Raw genomic sequence first — 23,313 nt, 5'->3', positions numbered from 1 at the left:
TGGTAGGTGTAATAAATTGACAATTTGGCTATGTTGATTAAAATTGCAATTAATTTAAAATACGCTGTTTGATTATCTGCATAAAACCAAAACATTTCATTTTTTAACTTAAAATCTGGGTTAAAAGTTCTGATTAAAACTTCAATTTCATGTAAGAAATCTTGGGTAATCTGGCAATTAAAATACATGTGCTTTGTTGTTCCACGGCCAATTTCGCATAAAGGACAAATACTACTAATATTAAAAATCTTTTCGGCAACAACAGGAGTAGTTATAGAGCCAAGGATGATCTTCCAAAGGACATTATTTTCCTTCGGAAGAAAACTCGGGTACCAAATAAAATTTAGTTTGGGTATGATATCGTTATTATTTGTAAAAAGAGCTAAAATTCGATTTTTTAAATTCTGGGATTTTTGGGTAATTAAGTTTTTTCGTTGTAATTTTGACACTTTTTCGATGGCAACGTTTTCATTATTGATCTTAATTTGAAAGTTTATTTGGTTGTTGTTGTCCTCGTCAAATTGGACAATAGATGTTTGTGTAAAGTCAAAATTTAATTTGCATAATTTTACAATTTTTTCATATTGGCTCGAGAGGGCGCGTTCTGTTTGCGCTCTCAGTCCTTTATTTAAAAAAGGGTTCCTGAAGCACATAGAATCACGATTGAAAATGTTCCCTAAAAAGTTATAACCTGGAGTTTTCCATTTTGGATGATAAAATTCGAGATCCATGAACGGGTTATATAGAATTGGTAGTTTTAGTAGACCATCAATCGTGGTAGGTTTTTTTAACCGCACAGGTAGCGTATGCCAAAAATCGAAGAGATCCGCGTAATATTTCGGTAAGAAATCATATTTTAAGTCTATTTTAGGCATGCCAAACACTTCGTAACTAAAATTGTAAACATTTGTATTTTTGAGATAGTATGTGACGAAAGCGTTTTCTATAGGGTGACAACTTTGGGTGATTTGATTCTGAAGTTTCGTGAAAGCGAAATTTTTCCACTGGGTTGTTAGTGACTGTAGACCGAGACCTCCATCAATGGTTTTCTGTTTGATATCTTCAGAATTTAGCCAATGTTTTTCTCTCCCCCAAATTACATGGACGCACATTCGAAAGAGTTTTTCCGAAAGATCAATGGGCAAAAATAGAATTGGAAGAATATAGTACATCTTGCTTAGGAAAAAATTACACAATTGCGTACGAGTTTTGTAAGAAAGGTTTTCAACTGTTTGTGAAAGATTTGTTAAATCGTCAATAATGTCGTTTGTTAGCTTTTCTGCGTGGTCTTTGAGGATGTCCTCCTTAGTGGTCATCGTAACGCCAAGAATCTTGATTTGGTCGCTACTCCATTTGACGTCCAATGGATTATCAGATCTATTTCTCCAACCACCGAGCCATAGACCAAGGCTTTTTTCTAAATTGAATTTTGCGTTGCTTACCGCCCCATACGCTATGCATTCATCATTTAGGATCTGAAAACCAATGTTTGTCGTAACGAAAGAGTTTAGGTCATCAGCAAACGACATTACTGATAACGGTCTTGGGAGAAAAGGTAAATTTATCGAATGGTCTTTTAATTTGGTTCTAAGATGCCAAAGCAAAGGTTCAATCGAAAGACAGAATAAGAAACTTGAGAGTGGGTCACCTTGTCTGACACCCTTAGCGATCCTAAATTTAGATGACAAAGTATTGTTTATTTTAACTCGCGCTTCGGCAGAGTTGTAGACAGCCTGAATAAATTTTGTAATAGTATTTCCCAATCCTACATGTCTCAAAATTTTAAATAGATATGTATGCTTTACTCTGTCGAAAGCTTTTGTCTGGTCTAAAGAAATAATCGCCAGGTTGTCGGTGGAGTTATAGTTGAAATAGTATATTATATCGCGGGTAATGTTCAGGTTGGATAAAATGTGCCTTCCGGGAATACTAGACGTTTGATCAGGGTCTATTAATTTGGCGATATATTTTCTTATTCGGTTGGCGAGACATTTTGATAAAATTTTAAAATCGCAGTTAAGTAGTGATATTGGCCGCCAGTTTGATAGTTTTTTTGGGTCGCCGTTTTTGAATATGAGGGTAATGATTGCGGTCGTGAAGGAGCTTGGAATATGATTTCGATTTAAAATGCATAAATAAATGTTAAAAATTGTCTCGCCTATAATAGGCCAAAAAAACATGTAAAATTCATTGGTTAGGCCGTCTTTGCCTGGGGATTTGTTTTTTGGTAGACTTTTCACAATATTATCTACTTCTGATTTTAGAAGTAAGCAATCGCAATCTTTCGTTTCCTCCTCTGTTAGTTGCGGTAAAATACTTATGTAATCATTACAATCTTCTGTTTTTTCGTCTGCAAAGAGCTTTGTATAGTATGTTACTACTTCATTAAAGAGTTCGGATTTTGTAGTCGTCTCGTTACCGTTTTCCGTTGTAATTGTCGAGATACTATTAACGGTCCTATTCTTTTCACGTCTGAGGAGCTCCTTGGATGGATATTTTCCAGCGACTGCGTTTTCCAATTTAATACGGGTAAGTATTCCATCAACCTTTATATTTTCAATTTCTTCCAACCTCTTTAATAGTTTTATTTTTTCATTTTCAGGTAGGTTTGGATTCTGGATTAATTTTTCTTGTATCTGTTTTGCTTCGTTTGTTCGGTTGACTTTAGAGTGGTAAGTATATTCCTTAGTAATATTTTTAATTAGGTATTTTGTTTTTTCCCACCAGGGGAGCAGATCTTGGTCTAAGTTTGGTAGGTCAAGTATACGCTTTCCCCAGAAATGGTTGAAAACATTTACAAACTTAGGGTCTTTTAAAAGTGCGTTATTGAAGCACCAGGTGTCACTGATGTTTCTGTTATTCATCGCTGAGGTGATATTAAGATCGAGAATCAACGGGATATGGTCTGACGTGGTGGTGCCTAATACTTTTGTGACACCAGCTACAGATGGCCAAATGGTAGGAGAAACATAAAAGCGGTCTAGACGTGCGTATTTACTAGGGTCGGAGTCTGGTTGCCAGGTCATTTCCTTCCCTTCAGGAAATAACTTCCGGTAAACGTCTATAAGATGATATTTAGCTAGTACTTGGTTTAATTTTTGTAATAGTGGTAAACGAGTTTCGTCGGTGTTTATTCGGTCTAACTTTGGGTCGATTGTACAATTAAAATCCCCCAATAAAATTATATTAAGAGCATTATTTTCTTCGATGTGATCTATCACCTTTTCGAGTAAATTTATTGCACTTGTATTGGATTGTGGTATGTATATATTGTAAATAAAATATTTATTATTATTATTATTATTATTATTATTATTATTATTATTATTATTATTATTATTATTATTATTATTATTATTATTATTATTATTATTATTATTATTATTATTATTATTATTATAATAGTAATATTACATTTAATATGAAATCATCACAGACCTCGTGGGAAATTTCACGGAAATATTGTCGGACAAATGGGAAATTTAAGGGCGAATTATTCGTAAAAATAGGTTAAATTGAGGATAAATAATTAGGCAAACAAATTTTTAGTACATAAGGTATAAAGGCAGCAAAAATAGCAGAAGGAAAGTACTACAAATGAACTGACGTTAGAGGTCTTATCTCTGACCTGTCCTTGAAATAATAAATATTTTTTAGCTTTTTTTTTGTAAATGAAGATAAAATTGAATATCAAATAAAACACAACCCGTACAACGAATAAAAAACCGTGAAATTATAGGAAAACAGGAAATTACCTAGAGAACTTAATATTATTCATTTATTTGAAATTATTTATTAATTATTTATAATTTATAAGGCGCATAATATAAACTTTTTCCAAATTGATTCGCTATACTCGTTGGCTGTATATGGCCAAAATATTTCCCCAATATAAAAATGACAGGAGACAGTCAAAGAGGTATCGCCAATGCTTATATGCTGACATTATATTTTCTAACCAAACTAATATAAGTATAAAACATGATATTATTTGAAAAGTTTTGGGTAAAATAATATTTTAGGAAATATTTAACTACTTTTCCACACAAATATTGAATTTAATTTTTTTAGGCAATACGAATTTTTCTTTTTTTTTAATAATTGAAAATTGTCTTGTAATATCAACTACTTAAATTAATATTAATTAATTTGGCATCGCTACCGATACTATTATATAAGTATATTTCAAGATTTTAAATTATAATTAATAAAAAAAGACCTAAAACCACCCTGTAATTATTAGCGTTCACCCAGATTCTAACGCAAAACAAAACAAAAAAACCTTTCAAAAAATAACAATGGAAATCATCATTCGAAATCAATTTTTTTCTTCATGAGGAGAGGTCACTAGGTCGGAAACCGCGTTGGAATATCACCTCCTGCCTTTATGTAAACAGAGGGCTGAACCTCGAAAACTAAATATTACCCCGTTAAATAGAACACCATAGTTACGTCATAAATACACAGATTTACAACGAACAAAAAAGGGTATCGGGGAAGCCCACGATATGGTCAAATAAAGCAAATACCAAAAAAAAATACATATTTCCAACAAAAAAACACGACATGTATACAGTACGAGAATAAAATAGCTGGGGTCCATGCCCTCAAAGGTACAATAGCTGATTGAATACAATATACTACTAACCGGGGCCTGACAAAAGGAGATCTCGCTCATACTGTACATTGTACGCGTCGCACTGTTAATAAAGTCCTGTTTTCACTAGGGCGAAAACGCCGCGACGGCAAACGACGACGGAAAAATATTACGTTAGTAGTAATACAATTTATGGCCGTCGAAACTCGCCGTCGCGCAGTTTTAGACGGATTGAAAACAAGCCTCAAAAGCGACCAAAATATATTATATTGATTTATCCGACTCGGGCGAAATGCCCAAAATTCTGAGCAGAGGTAAATGACGTCATGCAGCTATAAACAAGTGTTACGCTTAGCTAAAGGCGGTTCTCGATTATTATACCCATCTTCGACGAAACGCGGTCCGCGTATAATCGAACAATACGGAGACGTAGACACGAATTGCGATTGTCAACTGTAAATGTCACCTTCCTTCGGGTAATTAGACTATCCTTAACCGCTTTAACAGCACAGTTAACAATTGAAGTGGAGTAAAAACGGTCCGGTTTGCACGTCAGTTGCAAATGTTGCATTAAAGAAGATGAATTAAAACAAGTTGCCAAAATGAAAATTACAGTCCGGCGCTTAAGTCGCCACAATCGATTTTCTGAATTTTTTTTTTTAATTTTATTGATTTTTATATAATTTATGGCTATTTCATTGTATAATTAACGGATATTTTACTTTTTAATCTTGAATTAAATGAAATCTTAATTAAATTTAATTACTATTTAATATTTTAATTTGCTCAGATTTTTATTCCCCCATTTAAATACATTGTGTGATTTAAATCAGCCAACCCTGTAATCAACATATTAAGAATTTACGTAATTTAATTTTAAATTTAAACTCCAGCCCAACTAAATAAAGTGAGTCTGTTCGTGCGACGAATCTTGGTATACCCTGGGAACCAATTTGCAGATATTCAAGGGCATTTTTACCTTTGGAAATGGTATCAACAGAAACGAAATATATCCCTTTATCAGAGTATAGCTCCGGCGCCACACAAAACAAAACATTGTATTATTCAGACTAGATGGAGGTTTTGTTTAAACTTAAATGGAGCACGAAAACTCGGAAAAACACACGTTTGAAGGGGGGGGTCGTAAAGAGGGGGAATAGAGTCAGTTAAAACGACGGTGGTAATCGAACTCGAAGATATTTATTTTTAGAATCAACTGTCAACAATAATAAAGTTATCGGAAAGGCAGACGGCGAAAATAATAATCAGAAAAAAAGATTGGAACCCTTTCAAAATAATTGCGGCACACAGCGCGTATTAAATATCGCCAGGGGGAGCTTTAAGGCGGCCGATGTAACTAATACGTCGTGTTTCCAACAGGCGAAAATTCAGCCTTCTCACCCATTGTTATTTTTCCCGCGCGGAGAACCAAAGCTTCATTGTTCTCTCTCTCCTTTCGCCGTTTCATAATAATGATTAAATTATAAAATATCGAACGTTTTAAATAAATTGTACGTTGGTTTTTTCGCTCTGAGAAACCCGCCTTATTATTTTCAACTTATCATTTTAAACTACAAAATTGCGGCTCACTTGTTTTAAGGGCCAGAGAATTGTTTGAATTTCGAAAATACCAAAATTTAATTGGTCGTGTCTGCACTCACGATTTGGGGCAGTGGAGGAACTAAGCTGAAATTCGGGACGAATTTTTCCCATGATTCTGTAGTCATTCAATAAAATCAACGCTGACTGTATTTTTCCTTACTGGCGGCGTTAATGTAAACGTTCGACCAATATATCGTAAACGTTCGACCAATTTATCGTAGACGTTCGCCCAATATGCCGTAGACGTTCGACCAATATGCCGTAGACGTTCGACCAATATTTCGGTGACGGTCGACCAATATATCGGTGACGGTCGACCAATATATCGGTGACGTTCGACCAATATATCGGTGACGTTCGACCAATATATCGGTGACGTTCGACCAATATATCGGTGGCGTTCGACCAATATATCGGTGGCGTTCGACCAATATATCGGTGGCGTTCGACCAATATATCGGTGACGTTCGACCAATGTATCGGTGACGTTCGACCAATGTATCGGTGACGTTCGACCAATGTATCGGTGACGTTCGACCAATATATCGGTGACGTTCGACCAATGTATCGGTGACGTTCGACCAATGTATCGGTGACGTTCGACCAATGTATCGGTGACGTTCGACCAATGTATCGGTGACGTTCGACCAATGTATCGGTGACGTTCGACCAATGTATCGGTGACGTTCGACCAATGTATCGGTGACGTTCGACCAATATATCGGTGGCGTTCGACCAATATATCGGTGGCGTTCGACCAATATATCGGTGGCGTTCGACCAATATATCGGTGGCGTTCGACCAATATATCGGTGGCGTTCGACCAATATATCGGTGGCGTTCGACCAATATATCGGTGACGTTCGACCAATATATCGGTGACGTTCGACCAATATATCGTAGACGTTCGACCAATATATCGTAGACGTTCGACCAATGTATCGTAGCCGTAGAAAACACATTTTTTGTTTTGCTCAAGATCATTTTTAATAGTCCTAACTTGAATTCTTGTAAATATTTACCGAAACGAAAATAAAATTTCAGACGCACAATAACTTATTTTACTGAAATCGATAATTTTAAGGCCTTAATACTATAATTTGATTTACAGGATCTAGCAGCGCCGAGTTCAAAACCTCAAAAGTGTTTCGAAGAAATGAAGACGGTTAAACACGGCAGCCCAAATTACTCTACAATCAATTTAACATAAAATTAAAATACAGCCCTGATAATTACCAAATTCGTTAAAAAAGATAATTTTATATTTTCTTAGATAAGATTTATCTGCAACAATAGAACTAAACGACTCTTAACATAGAAAAGGCATTGCACGAAAAAATATTTTAATTGTCGGAAAGAACGATATCAATTCAAACCAAGAATGTATTCAGGTGAGCGAAGATTCCCTCGTGATAAACCACGCCCCTGCGCCTTTCCTCGTGTAATCTTTCCCCCCTTTTGTCGGTAAGGGGGGAAGACACTCCCGTGCGAACGCAGGCTGTCTGCCCGTGTAGGCGGAGAATATCTTCCGGTGATCATGAAAGCAAATACTATTGTCGCAGTTACACATTCTCTGTCAATCACGATGCATTCTTGCCAAAGAAAAATATTTTTAATTGTTACGGTGCAGTCTATTCTTTAATTTGTGTTCTTGCAAAATGTCAGATAAGATTTTCTTTTGGCATTCATTCCGTTTCCTAGTTCCGCGAGCACCACGATTTAGTTTTCTTTTATTTTCTATAATATCTTTTTTCTGGCCCCGAAAGAAAAAAGGTTTTTAAAAAGATAAGCGACTAAAGAGGAAGGCGAAGCAACGCCACCTTCCTTCGGGTTTTGACATTAAATAATAATGGAAAGAAGAAGAAAAAAAAGCCGGAGAGAAATAAATCTACAATTCAAAAGACATCAATAATTCGTTATCTTTCGCTGGGGAGACGTCTCTCTTTCAAAGAGATTCCAGCAAAGTTCATTTTCGAAGAAAACTATATCCAGAGGTAGAATAGAACGGTCTTAAAGAGGGAAGCGCTATATTTGGCAGTGCTTCATTCCCGTAAGATCCCAGATTTAAAACTTGGAAGAATATTGTCTGCTGGGGATGCCGGGGGATGCTCTTTGCGGCTACCCCCGAACTATACGTGGTCGACCTTTAAACATTTTCCAAAAGTCAAAAGTCATATTTAATTTATACGTTATTCCGATACCAAAAGCGCTACTGGTATGACTAGAAATTATTTAGTGTTTGTCTTAAAACTAGAACTATATGTTAAGTTTTTGCTGTAATAATGTAATATACTTTTGAAAAAGTAAATAAAACATTTACCTTTTAAATATTTGGTTTTATACAAAATAGATGACGTATCATATTTTATTTAAAGGAAAAGTCCAGGCTGGGTAAAACTTGGGACTATTTGAAAGATCAAGTTTAAATATACTCAAAAATATCAGTCGTAAAATTGTATTTTTTTTAATGACGAGAAATTAATTTTTAAACGAGCGAAATTTACCGCCAAGCGAGCTGCCATTTTCTTTCGCCTTCCCTCCGCAGACCGCACGCGGAGCAAGCGCGCGCGGGGAACAGAGCTCTGTTAAAGCCTGTTATAGCGCGTGATTAAAGTCCTAAAACGTCACCCCGAAACAAAAAATGGCAGATCGCTTGGCGGTAAATTTGGCTCGTTTAAAAATTAATTTCTCGTCATTAAAAAAAGATACAATTTTACGACTGATATTTTTTAGTTTATTTATACCTGGACTTTTCCTTTAAAGTTTAGCGTACGTAAATTAGGGTTTAGTAATAAACATTTTCTGGCGTGGTAACGTTTAGTATAAGTTCGTATTGGTTGGTATTATCTGCGAGATGAAATTCTAAACTATTTGGGAAAATGGCGGATAAAATTATAATAATCAGACCACCTTAGGTCCAAGTCATCGAGCGACTTTTAATCGATAATAGCTGCCTCAGTTTGTGTAAATTACGTGTCTTGGTTGGTCACACCGTGCAAATTTGGCGCCTTATTGGAAAATGGTAGACTGTCCTTTAAGCAATTTTGTTAAAATTTTACGGCAACTAATAACCGAAAAAATTATCTCCAACTCACACGGCCCAATTCAACTAAATAGTAGTTAATAATTTAATATAAAAAGTTCGTGACATTTTCTGAACGTTTAGCGTTAAGAGGCCAATATCTTATCAACGAAGTAGCAAAAAATCACCGTCACAAATTATGAAAATTGCTAAATGGCTCTCAATTTTTCCACTTTCCCTCAATTTTCTTTTGAACATGCGATTTTGAAGCTTGGATGGAGATCGTAACGACTTTAGCGAAATGAGAAAAACAAGTCATTTATCGAAGAAATATAAATCGAGGTAAAATTAATCAAACAAATTTTTGAAAAATTTGATTTTACGCATCAGTATTACTAAGGCATGTACAAAAGTACTGTAAAAGTTTGAGGTTAAGCTGCGTTCAGACTATGTGAAAATATTACATTTGCGTCGATCGTGTCGGTTCTTTCGATTTCTTACACCGTTCAGACTTCTCAACAGAGACTTCAAATTTTCGCGCGTGTCGTTTACAGTTTTCATTTCGTTCCGCTCAAAAAGTTCATAGCATCGAAATACTATAACCAATCAGAGGTGGATAAAAATTATTTCAATTTTTCCGCCGTTATTACTGAGCTCTGATTGGATGAACAATCACTTTTTATGTTAATCTCCGTGCAAGGTTGGTTCCTTTCTGAACAGTGAAATGAACGAACCGACGCGACCAACATAACCGAAACGACACGACCGATACTAACGTAATATTTTCACATAGTCTGAACGCTGCTTAATAGTCATAAATATTTAACTATTTATGACCTAAGAAATGGTTTTGGATTTTATAATTTTCGCATTAAAAACCAAGTTAAAATCTTATAACTTAGCTTTTGAAAAAGTCAAATATCTCAAAATTTCGTTAGTGTTGGTTAAAAGGTTTTGCCATGGGACAGCCGAAATGTAATAAATAATTTCATAAAGAACCTGTAGAAAAAATATAGGAAATTTCGCCGTATAAAAGTGGTCAACAATTTCATAATCAAGAACACAGCGGAAAAATATTCGCATCAATTGCTTTTTATTATTATTGTTATTATAAATTATTTCGATATCGATTTGTATTTTATCCGTGACGACCTTTATTCACGAATGTACCATAATGATTTTTAGCTAATGATATAAACCGGGCAGCGGTAATCTCAGAGGACGGGCTGACGACTGTAATTGCTAGTTTAGTTGGCGTATGATGACACGAAGCGCCTCTGGTGAAAAATATTTTAAATTTAAATGTATAGAAAATTACTCTAACTTAATATTCAAAACCAGACACGGGGATAAATTTTTTTTTAATAATGAAAAATAGTAAATTATATAATATTTTTTAAAGATAACATTTATTTAAAATATTTTTCTATAAACTTTGAAATTATCTTTTCGATACGTATATAACGAAATTATATTTTATTTTTCAACGTCGTAACTAATTTTATGCTCACTGTTTTCCATAATATAATTCATTCGGTTATAATAATTTTGGAAATTTTCAATCTTGATTAAAGATATTTAAATTTGATTAAATAAAAATGAAACGATATCAATAAAATGTATTACTATTTTTTAAAAAATCATATATTTAAATTATTATTTTTAAAATATCATATATTTAAATTACAATTTTTAAAAACATCATATATTTCAATTACTATTTTAAAAAAATATCATATATATAAATTACTATTTTTAAAAATATCATATATTTAAATTAATATTTTTAAAAATATCATATATTTCAATTACTATTTTTAAAAATATCGTATATTTAAATTCAAATTTTTTTAAATATCATATATTTAAATTACTATTTTTAAAAATATCATATATATAAATTACTATTTTTAAAAATATCATATATATATAAATTACTATTTTTAAAAATGTCATATATATAAATTACTATTTTTAAAAATATATATATAAATTACTATTTTTAAAAATATCATATATATATAAATTACTATTTTTAAAAATGTCATATATATAAATTACTATTTTTAAAATATATATATAAATTACTATTTTTAAAAATATATATATAAGTTACTATTTTTAAAAATATATATATAAATTACTATTTTTAAAAATATATATATAAATTACTATTTTTAAAAATATATATATAAATTACTATTTTTAAAAATATATATATAAATTACTTTTTTTTTAATATCATAAATATCAATGATATTAAGTTTCTCGAAACGATTTCATGGCCCGATTGGTGGCGCTGCAATCGGCGCGCCTGACCAGGTTGTAGAATTTTATTTCCGTTTCTCATTTAATAACCTGTCGGGCGTCCTCTATGAAGCGTTCAATCATTAACGCTAATGAGAGCCATCATTATCTCGGCGAGGTTTCTATTATTGTTATTACAACTCCCTGTAGCAGATGAGAGAGATATTATAATACCAAGAATGTATTGAGGTTACCAGAGAATATGCAACCGCAACTATAGCCTCTGTTCTTATAATTTCCGGAAGAAAGTCTCAGTCTACATGGCTTTTCTTACGGAAATCACGTATTCTGCCCACATATTCTCGATTACCTTGAATATATTCTCGATAATACGAAATGGGATTGGAATTTCAACAATTCTTAACAATAAGAACCAGTCTTTTAAATGGCCCGATATACCAACGTGTACTGGGGAAGGGCCGACCCATCCTAATATATCCCACACTAAATTCGCTTTGTTCGATTGATAATACATATCATAAGTAAGATAATAAAATTAAGTATGACTCTGAACAGTTTGGGTCTTCCGAAACGAAACTGATGTTGCTAATAGCCAATTTTTGTGATTCGATTTAATAATTTATCATTATTTATATTTCGTATTGAAAGGAATTCAAATTTATAAAAGCTTCGACTAATTCTTCCCTGACCATTTTAAGTAATTTCCCCTGACCTTTAAAGGGCCAAAATTAGACAGTTTATAACTTTTACATTTATCAGAAGTTCATAAATAGAATCAACATATATTTCAGTACAAGGTCATTTATTTTTCAACGTTAAAAAACCTTTCAAGGATCTAAATAATATTAATAATAATAGCAGAATTTGCCATAGATCTAGAGTAAAATTACCTTAAATAAGGGTCAAGATTAAATTCCCTGACCTTTCTCTGACTTTTTACGAATTTTTAAAATTTCCTGACCTTTTAGGTCCATTTTTAAATTACCTGACTTTTCCCTGATTTCCTTGACGTGCGGCAACCCTGTCTAGAGACCAGTAAAATCTTGAGTAGATCCTTACCCACATAATGATTTAGATGGTCATTAGCGAAACAGATTATCATAAAATAAATTGGTGTGTCATACTTATACGTGTTACATTACTTATAATGATATTACAATATTCGCAAATAAAATCAGAATTTGAATTTAGCTAAAAATAGATTCAAATATTAACGGAAAACGATAATAATATTAGTATTTCTTAAGACATTACTGTCAGGAGGAAAACATTGTTGACTATTGAGAGTTAAATAATTTAACGGTTTATACATATTTTTCCCAGACTTGGGAATATTTAATATCTGAAGAAGGTCTTTAGATAAGATCAAACCGCGGCCAACAACTCAGTCGATAAGCGCGAGAGGCTCTTCGTGTGATATTCGTGGACGGATTACGCATTCGAAGATCGTACAATGGAAATAAGAAAAAGAAAACGAACAAAAAAATAATATCAAGATATCAAAAAATAGGGAGAAATAGTTACGCTTTGATGCACTTTCAAAAAAGAAAAAATTATTATTCTTTTTTTTTCCTGAGGACATTACATTTAGACTCACTCCCAGAAATTGTAAAATGTCCCCTTTCTTTTTTGCAAATTTCACCGACCCCCTGGGCACGCGTTTTGCCCCCATCTTCCATTATTTAGCAAGCGCCTCATAGATAGCGCCACAATTATACTCTGATGAAGGGACTAATTTCTGTAAAAATCAAAAATGACAAAAAAATCTCGATCCGTCAAAAATAGAAATGCAAGTTCAATTTTAAGTAGTGGCAGTATGTTATTCTATATCCGGTATTTAATCAAATCATGAACTTAATGCTTAAGAGTTAAGCGGACGTAAAATACCTGTTTATTTTTGGTGCCTAAGACTTAAATTGGCACCATCGACCGTATGTCGAAGCATTTCATTAAAATCACTAACGTCGGCATTACAGAGACCACCGCGATTTTGAATTTGACCAATACTGTCGATAGTTTGATATTCGGGTAGCAGCTTCTTCGGCATGTACGCGCATTGTCATTTGTGACAGGTCATGATTTTTTGGTCATATTTGATTTTATCAGAAAAGCCTCCCAGGGTACACAGAGAGAGTATTAACAGGGTGGTACGTTAAATTTAAAAGCGAAATTTTACAATTAAATTGACATTAAATTAAATTAATATTGAAATTTTAGTTTTCACGTTAAATTGACATTGAATTAAATTAATATTTAAATATTATTACCGCGTTTTCCCGCCAAAACGTTAGTTTTCACGTTAAATTGTCTTTAAATTACTATTTAAATATTATTACCGCACTTTTCTCACCAAAATGTTAGTTTTCACGTTAAATTGACATTAAATTAAATTAATATTTAAATATTATTACCGCGTTTTCCCGCCAAAACGTTAGTTTTCACGTTAAATTGTCTTTAAATTACTATTTAAATATTATTACCGCACTTTTCTCACCAAAATGTTAGTTTTCACGTTAAATTGACATTAAATTAAATTATTTAAATATTATTACCGCACTTTTCTCACCAAAATGTTAGTTTTCACGTTAAATTGACATTAAATTAAATTATTTAAATATTATTAAAGCGCTTTTTTCGCCAAAATGTTATTTTTCACGCGTGCAGATGTCGACTCAAGCGCCGAACCATATTTAGTATTTCCACCACTTGTTTTTTTTGTTCTGAGCGTTGGCCTATACGGCGACTCTTGGAGGCAGTTTCCCATTTTCGGTAATTGCCGTTTCATGACAGGGACGAATTTCGGGAAGAGGCCCTTCTCGTCGTCACCGGTCCCCCTCTCACACACAGGCTTCACACTCCGCGATAGGGCCACCGTACCGAATTCTCCCACTACATTAACTTCTACGCTTTTCATTATTCGAGCTTAAAAAGAATTCACTGTCGGCGGCGAAGATACTTGAATCGAGCCCGTTTCAACCGAGTTATAAACGAACTCCAAAAACCAAGCGTGAGGTCGTGGCATGAGCCAAAGAGAATATACGTAGAGGAATAGAAACTGTGTTTTCCAGGAGGTGTTCAAACTATACCAGAATTACCGCAATATTTAAAGAAATAAATCCCATAACTTTTCTTTGACCAATTTTTTTAATTTTCCGTAACCATTTAAATAATTTCCTACTTTTCCTGGCTATTTTTATAATATTTCCCAGACTTTACCTGGCCATTTTTTGAAAATTTTCTCATTTTCCACAGTTTTCCCATGCCATTATTAGAAAATTTCCCTGACTTTCCCTGGCCATTTTTAGAAATTCTTACTTTCCACAGTTTTTCCAGAACATTATTAGAAAATTTCCCATATTTTCCTCTCCTGTCCTTGAATATTTTTATAAAAATTCCCAGATTTTCCCTAACCATTTTTAGAATATTTCCCATGTTTTTCTTTGTTTTCCCCGACCATTTTTAGAATATTTCCCATGTTTTCCTTTGTTTTCCCTGACCAATTTTAGAATATTTCCCATGTTTTCCTTTGTTTTCCCTGACCATTTTTAGAATATTTCCAATGTTTTCCTTTGTTTTCCCGGACCATTTATAGAATATTTCCCATGTTTTCCTTTGTTTTCCCGGACCATTTTTAGAGAATTTCTCTGATTTAAGAACGAGTGGCGAGTTTCCTATTCCCAAAGATCAAATAACATTCTACGAAACAGTTATCGTGTCACACTTACGTTTTTAAGTTACTTTTGGAGATAAAAAAAGCAATTTAAGAAGCACAGCGAAAGGAGGGGGGGAAACAAAATCTGTGCCTTTTCGCGTAATTATTTCCCACAGCTTTCTCTTTCATTGGAAAAAAGTTTGTTCGCGGGGCAGCCCCTATTAAGGGCCGAGTATTGTGGACATAAATTAAAAGAGGGGGCCCAAATATGAATAGGCGAGAAGATCGTAACCTATCAAACACTTCCGACACCAAAAAAAGTGAAAGTTTCTTGAAGGAATTACAATTAAAAGAAAAACAATGAGAAAGCTTTCACACGTTATTAAATCCGGTTTATTTTCGCCTATTGTACCGTGTCAAAGGAACTAAACTAAAAATAAAAAAGACTATTACCGAGCCAAGGCTTAGGTTAGTTTTTCTGCCAAGTCTCATTTCAGAGGGCAGTCGGATGATTATCACTTTCTGGTCTAATGGATAAATATTTTTACATCCCGCGGTACACACAATACCTCATTCACAAAACCAACTTTTGTTTTTAATTTCACTTTTGTCTAAAAAACAACAGAAATTCGCAAATGACATTTCTACGACTTTTCAAAACCTTCGTGAACGGAATACGAACACTGAAAATAATACTTAAAAAAAAACAACCATTTATTTAAACGAATATAGTATATAACTAAATAATCAAGAAGGGAATTTACAAAAAAAAAGTTTGATAATGTTACACTTTTAAATTAGAAAATGGGCTTTTTCGCAAATTATTTTTTGGTGCCTGATACGGGGTCAGAATGTTGTACAACTAACTAAAAACGTAATTCGCTTTCAAAGTAAATTAATCGACTTGAAATGACCCGCGATGCAGGGCGTAGAGTCGTTAAACGGACTTCGACTACAAGTTTAATGGATTAAACAGAACAATTTAAGTTTTATTTTTCGGCGCTATCAAAGAAATTGTTAAATTAACGCAATAGCCTACTCGTGTTATAATGATACAAATTCGATAATGTAAAAGGCTAGCTACATTTTCGAGCTCAATTGTTACATTTTAAACTGTCTCGTGGTGTTGGGCGTTATTTTTGGCCCCTAAAAGAGTTACAAAGGCGACTAGAAATAGATATTCTGATGGCAACAGATATAATGGAAATTAAACTAGACGTTTTTTTTAATTTTGTAACACTTAACGTACGTACAACAAAATGAGATATTTACGCCCCCCCCCCTCCCTCAAATCATAAATTATTTATAGGAAAAATAGGATTATATTTAAAAAATATAGGAGTTTAATGGAATATTTTTTTCAAAATTAAAGGATTTTATAGGATTATATATGCTATTTAACTTACTAACAAAATCTATATTTAGTTAAATCTTTGATTTTCACTTAAAAATAGAAATTATTTAACTATTTTATCACATAAATATACTAGTAGCTAATCATGTTAACAATAACCAAATTATAGACTATATAATGGCTTTGTATAGCAATTTATCCTACAGCTAAATCTAGCAATTTAACGGAGTGGCGGGATTTGAAATGGGCAAAATATATAAAAATTATAGGATTTTGCTAAAAATATAGGATGTTGAAAATATAGCATTTTATAGGAATTATAGGACCTCTAGCGGCCCTGTATTTATTCGTACCTAATTATCGAGTGGTCCGACCTTTTAAAATTTTGCGTACGGGATTTTGAAACACAAAATGATTTTAGAAATCAGAAACTTATTTCGAGATCTTCGACCTAATTTTCGACGGATATCTATAGAAGGACTAAAACGTCAGCGACGAAAGGCGGCTTTGAAAATAGGGAGGATTCATTTCGTTGTGGCGAACAAAAGGGAGATGGCACTCCCAATAACTATTCATTCGGGCCTTATCAAGGTCAAGGTCAAGGAGGGGCGGAGGAAAGTTCGCCGCGAAAGTTTTCTGGTCTGCTCATTTCCTGGATGGCGGCGGGTTCGGCACCAACTTTTCCCGCCTTTCATTGTTTTAATATCCTTTTAAACAATCGCTTTCATTAGCTAATCAAAATTTCATTTTTAGGTAGGTTCCGCCGCGAACTCATTTTGAAAATTACCGGCGGTTGGCCAAAAATACGAGTTACAATAAATTATTTTGCCCCAAAAAATATAAAGGCAGATCTAAAAACTGGTTTTCGTAAAATCCAGCGACGCCTTTTATACAGCCGCTTCCTCCGACAATACGGACCAACAACTTCGCTGAACAACGCCAAAATTCGTACTATTTTGCCAAATAAGACGGCCATCAGATTAAATATTGTTCATCATTTTTAACTACTTAAAATTGGACAATAGATTTGCGGTTAACATGAAAAATTGTTTTAAATTTCAATTGGAGGAACGGGTGGTAGTTTTTTAACTTTAGTGTACAGAATCATCATTGAACATATAATGTTGGATCTAATTTCGAAATTTTGACAATCATTTTGCAAGGTTCCGAAAAATGACGCCAAGATTTTGACAATCATTTTGCAAAGATTCAAAAAATGACGTCGATATTTTGACAATCATTTTGCAAGGTTCCGAAAAATGACGTCGATATTTTGACAATCATTTTGCAAGGTTCCGAAAAATGACGTCGATATTTTGACAATCATTTTGCAAGGTTCCGAAAAATGACGTCGATATTTTAGGTTTCTAAAAATTACGCCAAGATTTTGACAAACATTTTGCAAAGTTTCGAAAAATGACGTCGATATTTTGACAATCATGTTGCAGGGTTTCTAAAAAGGACGTCAGTTTTTTAGAACACTATGGTACATTCGTATTTGCTACGTTAAAACAAATTGTGGAAATAATTATCCCCATTACAACAGTTTTCACGACAAATTAATTTCAACAGATTTTTAAAACCCTCGCTTTCAGGGAAGTGTTTTTCATCACACTAATAAAAAAACTCTACAAATCTACAATCACGATAAAAGCTAATTTCTCCGAATAGCCCACTCCAAACAGTCCTATCGCAATCAGTGAAGTCAGAATGTCAGGAAACAAATACAACTCCCGCCACATCCGTTCGGATTCCATACACTTCGCGGTCCTAAACGCCACATCGAAGGGGGGGGAGGGTAAAAAGGCCAAAGCGGGGACGGGCAGATATCAAGAAATCATTAGGCAGCTTGCTAAAACCGACAAAGTCACACACGCCCTCTACACTTCATTACGGAACTTATCCAGCAGGGAGCGCCACCTTCGTAACTCCGCATCCATCCCCCGATCCGCCGCCTCCGCTTCCAATCGAAGTCGGTGTATACGTTTTTCAATTTGGAAGAAATAATCATGAGACTAAAAAAAGAGGGATAAACAATAGGACTTGGAAAACGTCGACAAATTAAATTCGAATGAAATTTCTTCCCGGAAGAGGGCGGCTGAAACGGAGCGGGGGTTTCGCGGGAGGACTGCCGCGCCGAATCAATAAGGGAGGAAGCAGATATTCTAATTCCACATCAAATAAAATTAGCCGCTCCTGCCTCATTCCCCCTTTTCCACGAGTATTACCAAGAACCTTTTAAGGGTACTAAGAACGTAAGAGTTCGCGCGTTCAGGGAAGCAAGTAGTACTACATAGGACGTATGGAAAATCTAGGGATGCACCGATATATCGGACGATACATCGGCCTATTTTTCTAACAGGGTTGCCACAATAATTTCAGATTTAAATTCCCTGTTTCCCTGACGTTTTAAGGAGAAAATTAGCATAATTATTAGAAGTTAATAAATTATGTAATACTTCAGTACAAAGGTTAAAAGAATTAGCAAAACTTTCAAGGAACTAAATAATGGTCACATAATTTGTCATAGATCTAGAGTAAAATTAGCTTCAAAAAGTGTCAAGATAAAATGACTTTTAAAAATGTTTAAAATTCCCTGACCTTTCCGTGACCTTTTAAGCTTATATTTAAACTCCCTGATCTTTTCCTGATTTCACTGACGTGTGGCAACCCGGTCTAAAATTGGTATCGGCCAATATCAGTTTAAACGAAGTCGATATTGGCCTATACCGGTAAAAGAAAAATATTTATCGGAAAAACTTTTAAAATTCTCGATTAACTAAATAGCGATAAAATAAAAAATATAATAAAATGGTATGACAGTGCACTGAACCATCTTTTCTAATGAGTTTGCATATACACTACTGTTATGATAGATAACTCTGTTAATATCGTCCGATATTATCGGTAACGAATTGCCGATATATCGGCTGTACCCTTATCGGTGCATCCCTAGTTAAATCGTAATTTAAATTAGAATAGTAACGACATCTGTCGGGAACTTACATTATAAAAATATTTTAACACTATAATTGAAAATCTACCAAACTATTAATTAAATTAAATTTAGCTTTAATTAAAGGTGCTCGAACTAAATCAAGTTTTTAATTTTACTTTAGTTACGCGTTAACTCGGAATAAAAGAGAAAACGTTCTAACGACCTAGATGGTGCAACGTTCGAGGGAGGAGCGTAGGTAGTAGATCATGCTAAGGACGGTTCTTAATTCTTACGTTCTCAGTAACCTAAATCAGTTCTTGAGAATTCTAATGATTTCCGACTAGTTTTCTTTTAAAGTAAATGGTAGCTTATCAACTACCATCACAGACACCTGACTACAAACGATTGCGGGGTCGCGGGTCGGGGGGGGGGGGGGATAAAGTTTTTTTTTATTCCAAGCACTTTTTATTTTCCTTCCTCTCTTTGATCTTTCTTCAATTTTGCTCCCCTTCTTTGTAAGAACATTGTCAAAACTAACGTTAGCATTTTCTGGATTTGCATTGGCAAACACACGCTCATCAGAGAGCCTTATTCAAACATTTACCTTTTCGCAGAAAGAGTCCAACAAAACGCCCGCCATAACACAAATGAAGTGGGGGGAATATAGCCCCCCCCCCTCCCCTACCCTCTCTAGGATAGTTGGGCCTACAGTGGAAGAATGGCCGAGAAAACGCTCCAATATTTCAGACATACTTTTATTTCGGTTTGCGTTTCACTTCTATTTTTCTAGTTTTGTGGGAAGCTTATGATTTCGACCCTGGTGGTTGTACGTTGACACAGGTACTTTAAATAGTATAAAATGAACCACAGTGGCGTAGGAATGTTTGAGAGTTGGGGGGCAAAGTAGTTTCAAATCAGCGTTCTGGGGGCAGCCCCCTGGCCATAAGAAAAAAATTGAAACCAAAAAACGGACCACATTTAGTATTTTTTGCATAGGAATTTTTTAGAGTAATTTAAATTAATTAACAGAAATATAAAAGAAATTTTAGTAAGTTTAAAGTTATTTTGATACAAAACCAAATCCCCGACTTATCATTGACTTTTTACGATATTATTTAAATCCCTGACTCATCCCTGACTTTTTACGATATTATTTAAATCCCCGACTTATCCCTGACTTTTTACGATATTATTTAAATCCCTGACTTATCCCTGACTTTTTACGATATTATTTAAATCCCTGACTTTTTCCCCAATTGGAGAATCCCTAACTTATCCAGGTTATCAAGGATATCCAGGTTCCGTACGAACCGTGCCTGTTCTTCCCCTTCAAACGTTCTTAGTGACATAAATATGTTCTTGGTAAAAAGTATAAATAACATGGCCAGCTTGTTTCTCATACTCGTCGACGAGAAGGGCCATTCTGTCAGCAAATGTGTGAATTCTCAAACTACTTTATTCACCTTATACTAAACCAAAATAGTACCGTCTATATATACATATATATATTCGTGTATAAAAGAAATTCGCTTTTAACTTCAAAACCCGGCTGTGTTTTTAAAGAAATAAAAAATACGGACTGAGAGAAGCAATTTTATACCAAGAAAATATTTTTCAGAGTTGCCTACCGTCTGGACAAGTTGATCAACAGAAGGAAATTTTTTTCCGAGTGAAAAAAAAATCCTAATATATTAAATGGTGTTTTCGTTACAGTACTCTTTGCGATTGCAATGTGCGAGAAAGAGAGTGAAACAGTCTGTTCGGTTGGGATCCAAAGAGTGCTCGTTCGGGGGGTATCGGATGGAGTGTGGGGGGGGGGGGAGGGCTAGGCTGGCGCTAAAAATTATTACTTCCACGTGTGTTTACACTAAAAGTTTTTGCGGTCGAATATAATTTTAGCCCAGTTGTTTTTAGCCCATACAATTTTTAAAAAAAGACCAGTTCCCTTATAAATTGCCCCCGCCAAGAAACGGTAACGACCACGGGTTGATACAAACGGTGTTGTGGTCCGTTTCTTCAGTACTTATCTGCTCCACCTTAGGCCTAAGTCATCGAGCGACTTTTAAAGCCTTTAATTCAGCTGAGTAAGTTGCAAATTATTCGTTACCGCCTTAATTTTGTTATTAAAGGGAATATAACCTCAAATCTATTTTAAGGTTTTTTTTGTTTTTTTTATGTTAACAATTTTGGCGGGAAATCACTAACCAGCGCCAAAAATATCTGAAGCCATAGGAATGAGCGGGAAATGGTCGAAGTGTTGGTGTTCCACACCAAAAAACCTGAGGTAATATTCCCTTTAAACGAAGCGCTTACGTTTAAAATACCTAAATATATAAAGTTTCGTTGCTTTCCGTTTCGTTGTTAATTAGAAATAATTAGTAGAACGGCGAAACAATTTGAATTTTAGGGTGGCGATTGACGTTATTGACTATACCAGCGGTTCCCTAGGGTTCCGCGGAAGGGTCACAGGGGTTCCGAGAATTCGCAGCGCGGCTATCTTTGTTTGTGTCAAGAGTCTTTTAAGATATGTAAAAAAAAGAGTTGGGGTTCCGCCAGAATTTGGTGGATAATTTAGGGTTCCATAGCAAAAAAAAAATTGGGAACCGCTGGACTATACGTTATTTATCATTGGCTGATATCTCCATGGGTTAAGGCTTGGATACAAAATGTAGATGCTACCTAGGAACAACAAACACCGCACCGTACACAAGCAGAACGCAACCCGTCAAAAGTTGTGGATTTTCTTGTGTACAATTTTCATTGGCTAGACGCTTTAGCACCTGCTGCCGTCGGAAGGGGAAAAATTCGGAAATTGTCTTCCCCCTTTCCGTAAAACAATCAGGGTAAAGGTTGTATTTTGTACACAACACTGCGTTAGCGTGTTTAAAGGCTAGCTGCGTTCTCCTTGAATTTGTTGCTCCTAGATGCTACTGATTCTGTGGCCGAATCTGAAAAATCTCCTATATAATTATGGGATTCTACTACTGTATTTTGTTCTTACTTTTTTTTAAAAACACGCGCTTATGTTTATTCTTTAAAACGCGCTCTAAATTGGCATCGCCATATTATTTAGCAAGGATATTACGATAATTATTTTGGTAGGATAGTGAAAACTATGTAATCTACCAGATGCAGTGGGGAAAATTATGAAAAAAAACCGTACTCAATGACGTCACAAACTAAGCGCGATAAAATTATCGTTCAAAATAAAAGCCGCACGTTAATTTAATTTTAATATTAAATAAACTTAACGACGGTATTTCGTCAAGTGAGTTACATTTTCGGAAAGCCCATGATCAAATGAACAAGAAAAATATTAAGTAGTTAAGTTTCTATCCCGAAAATCTATTTGCAACTTACTCTTTAATGATTTGCGTTGGTTACATTTAGAAAGATTGTTCGTAGATGAATTTAGTTACTTCACCTTGACGCGAACTCCGAAATATGGCTGGAAAAATACAAAATGATTGGTCTGATATGCCGGGAAACAATATATGTAGACACTAGGAATTTATAAGAATCCATTGGTACCGTGCAGCGATAATCTGGTTTGTAAACCACGCCCATTTAAATGTTAATCATCAATACCTTAAATATTCCAAGTGTACGAATATATAAATTCCTGGTTAGAAGTGTTCAGGGAAGAAATATCACTACTAGCGTCGAGATAGTTATAAATTAAAAATACAGGTGGCCCTGATTAAAGACGTTAAATTCCATAACAATAATAAAGACAATTAATATAATTATTACTATCGACATTTGGTTTATAAACTATCAAATAATTTGTTTGGCGTCGATGTGAAATATCCAATCTGAACAATCAGTTTGGAAACACGGTCGAAAGTTAGTCGGGCACGAAATTTAAGATCTTATTGGA

General features: G+C 34.3%; 1 protein-coding gene across 5 annotated transcripts in view; it reads right to left on the bottom strand.

Annotated features, from left to right (window-relative positions):
- Reph (Regulator of eph expression) overlaps positions 1–23,313 on the bottom strand; it is a 236,407-nt gene that overhangs the window by 197,563 nt on the left and 15,531 nt on the right. Inside the window, exon 1 of one of the 5 annotated variants that reach the window (XM_090153129.1) lies at positions 17,448–17,489. The exons of the other annotated variants lie outside the window; for them this stretch is intronic. Coding sequence (XP_090009255.1) covers positions 17,448–17,471 — 24 coding nt within the window. The 5' untranslated portion in view covers positions 17,472–17,489. Of the gene's footprint in view, positions 1–17,447; positions 17,490–23,313 lie in introns of those variants that run through there. 5 annotated transcript variants of the gene reach the window in all.

This window comes from Leiobunum rupestre, chromosome 7 (genome assembly GCF_980474605.1).
Source record: "Leiobunum rupestre chromosome 7, qqLeiRupe1.1.hap1, whole genome shotgun sequence".
In the NCBI taxonomy this organism is placed as follows: Eukaryota; Metazoa; Arthropoda; class Arachnida; order Opiliones; family Sclerosomatidae; genus Leiobunum; species Leiobunum rupestre.
The sequence above is the reverse complement of the archived record's forward strand: the minus strand, read 5'-3'. Positions and strand labels throughout refer to the sequence as shown.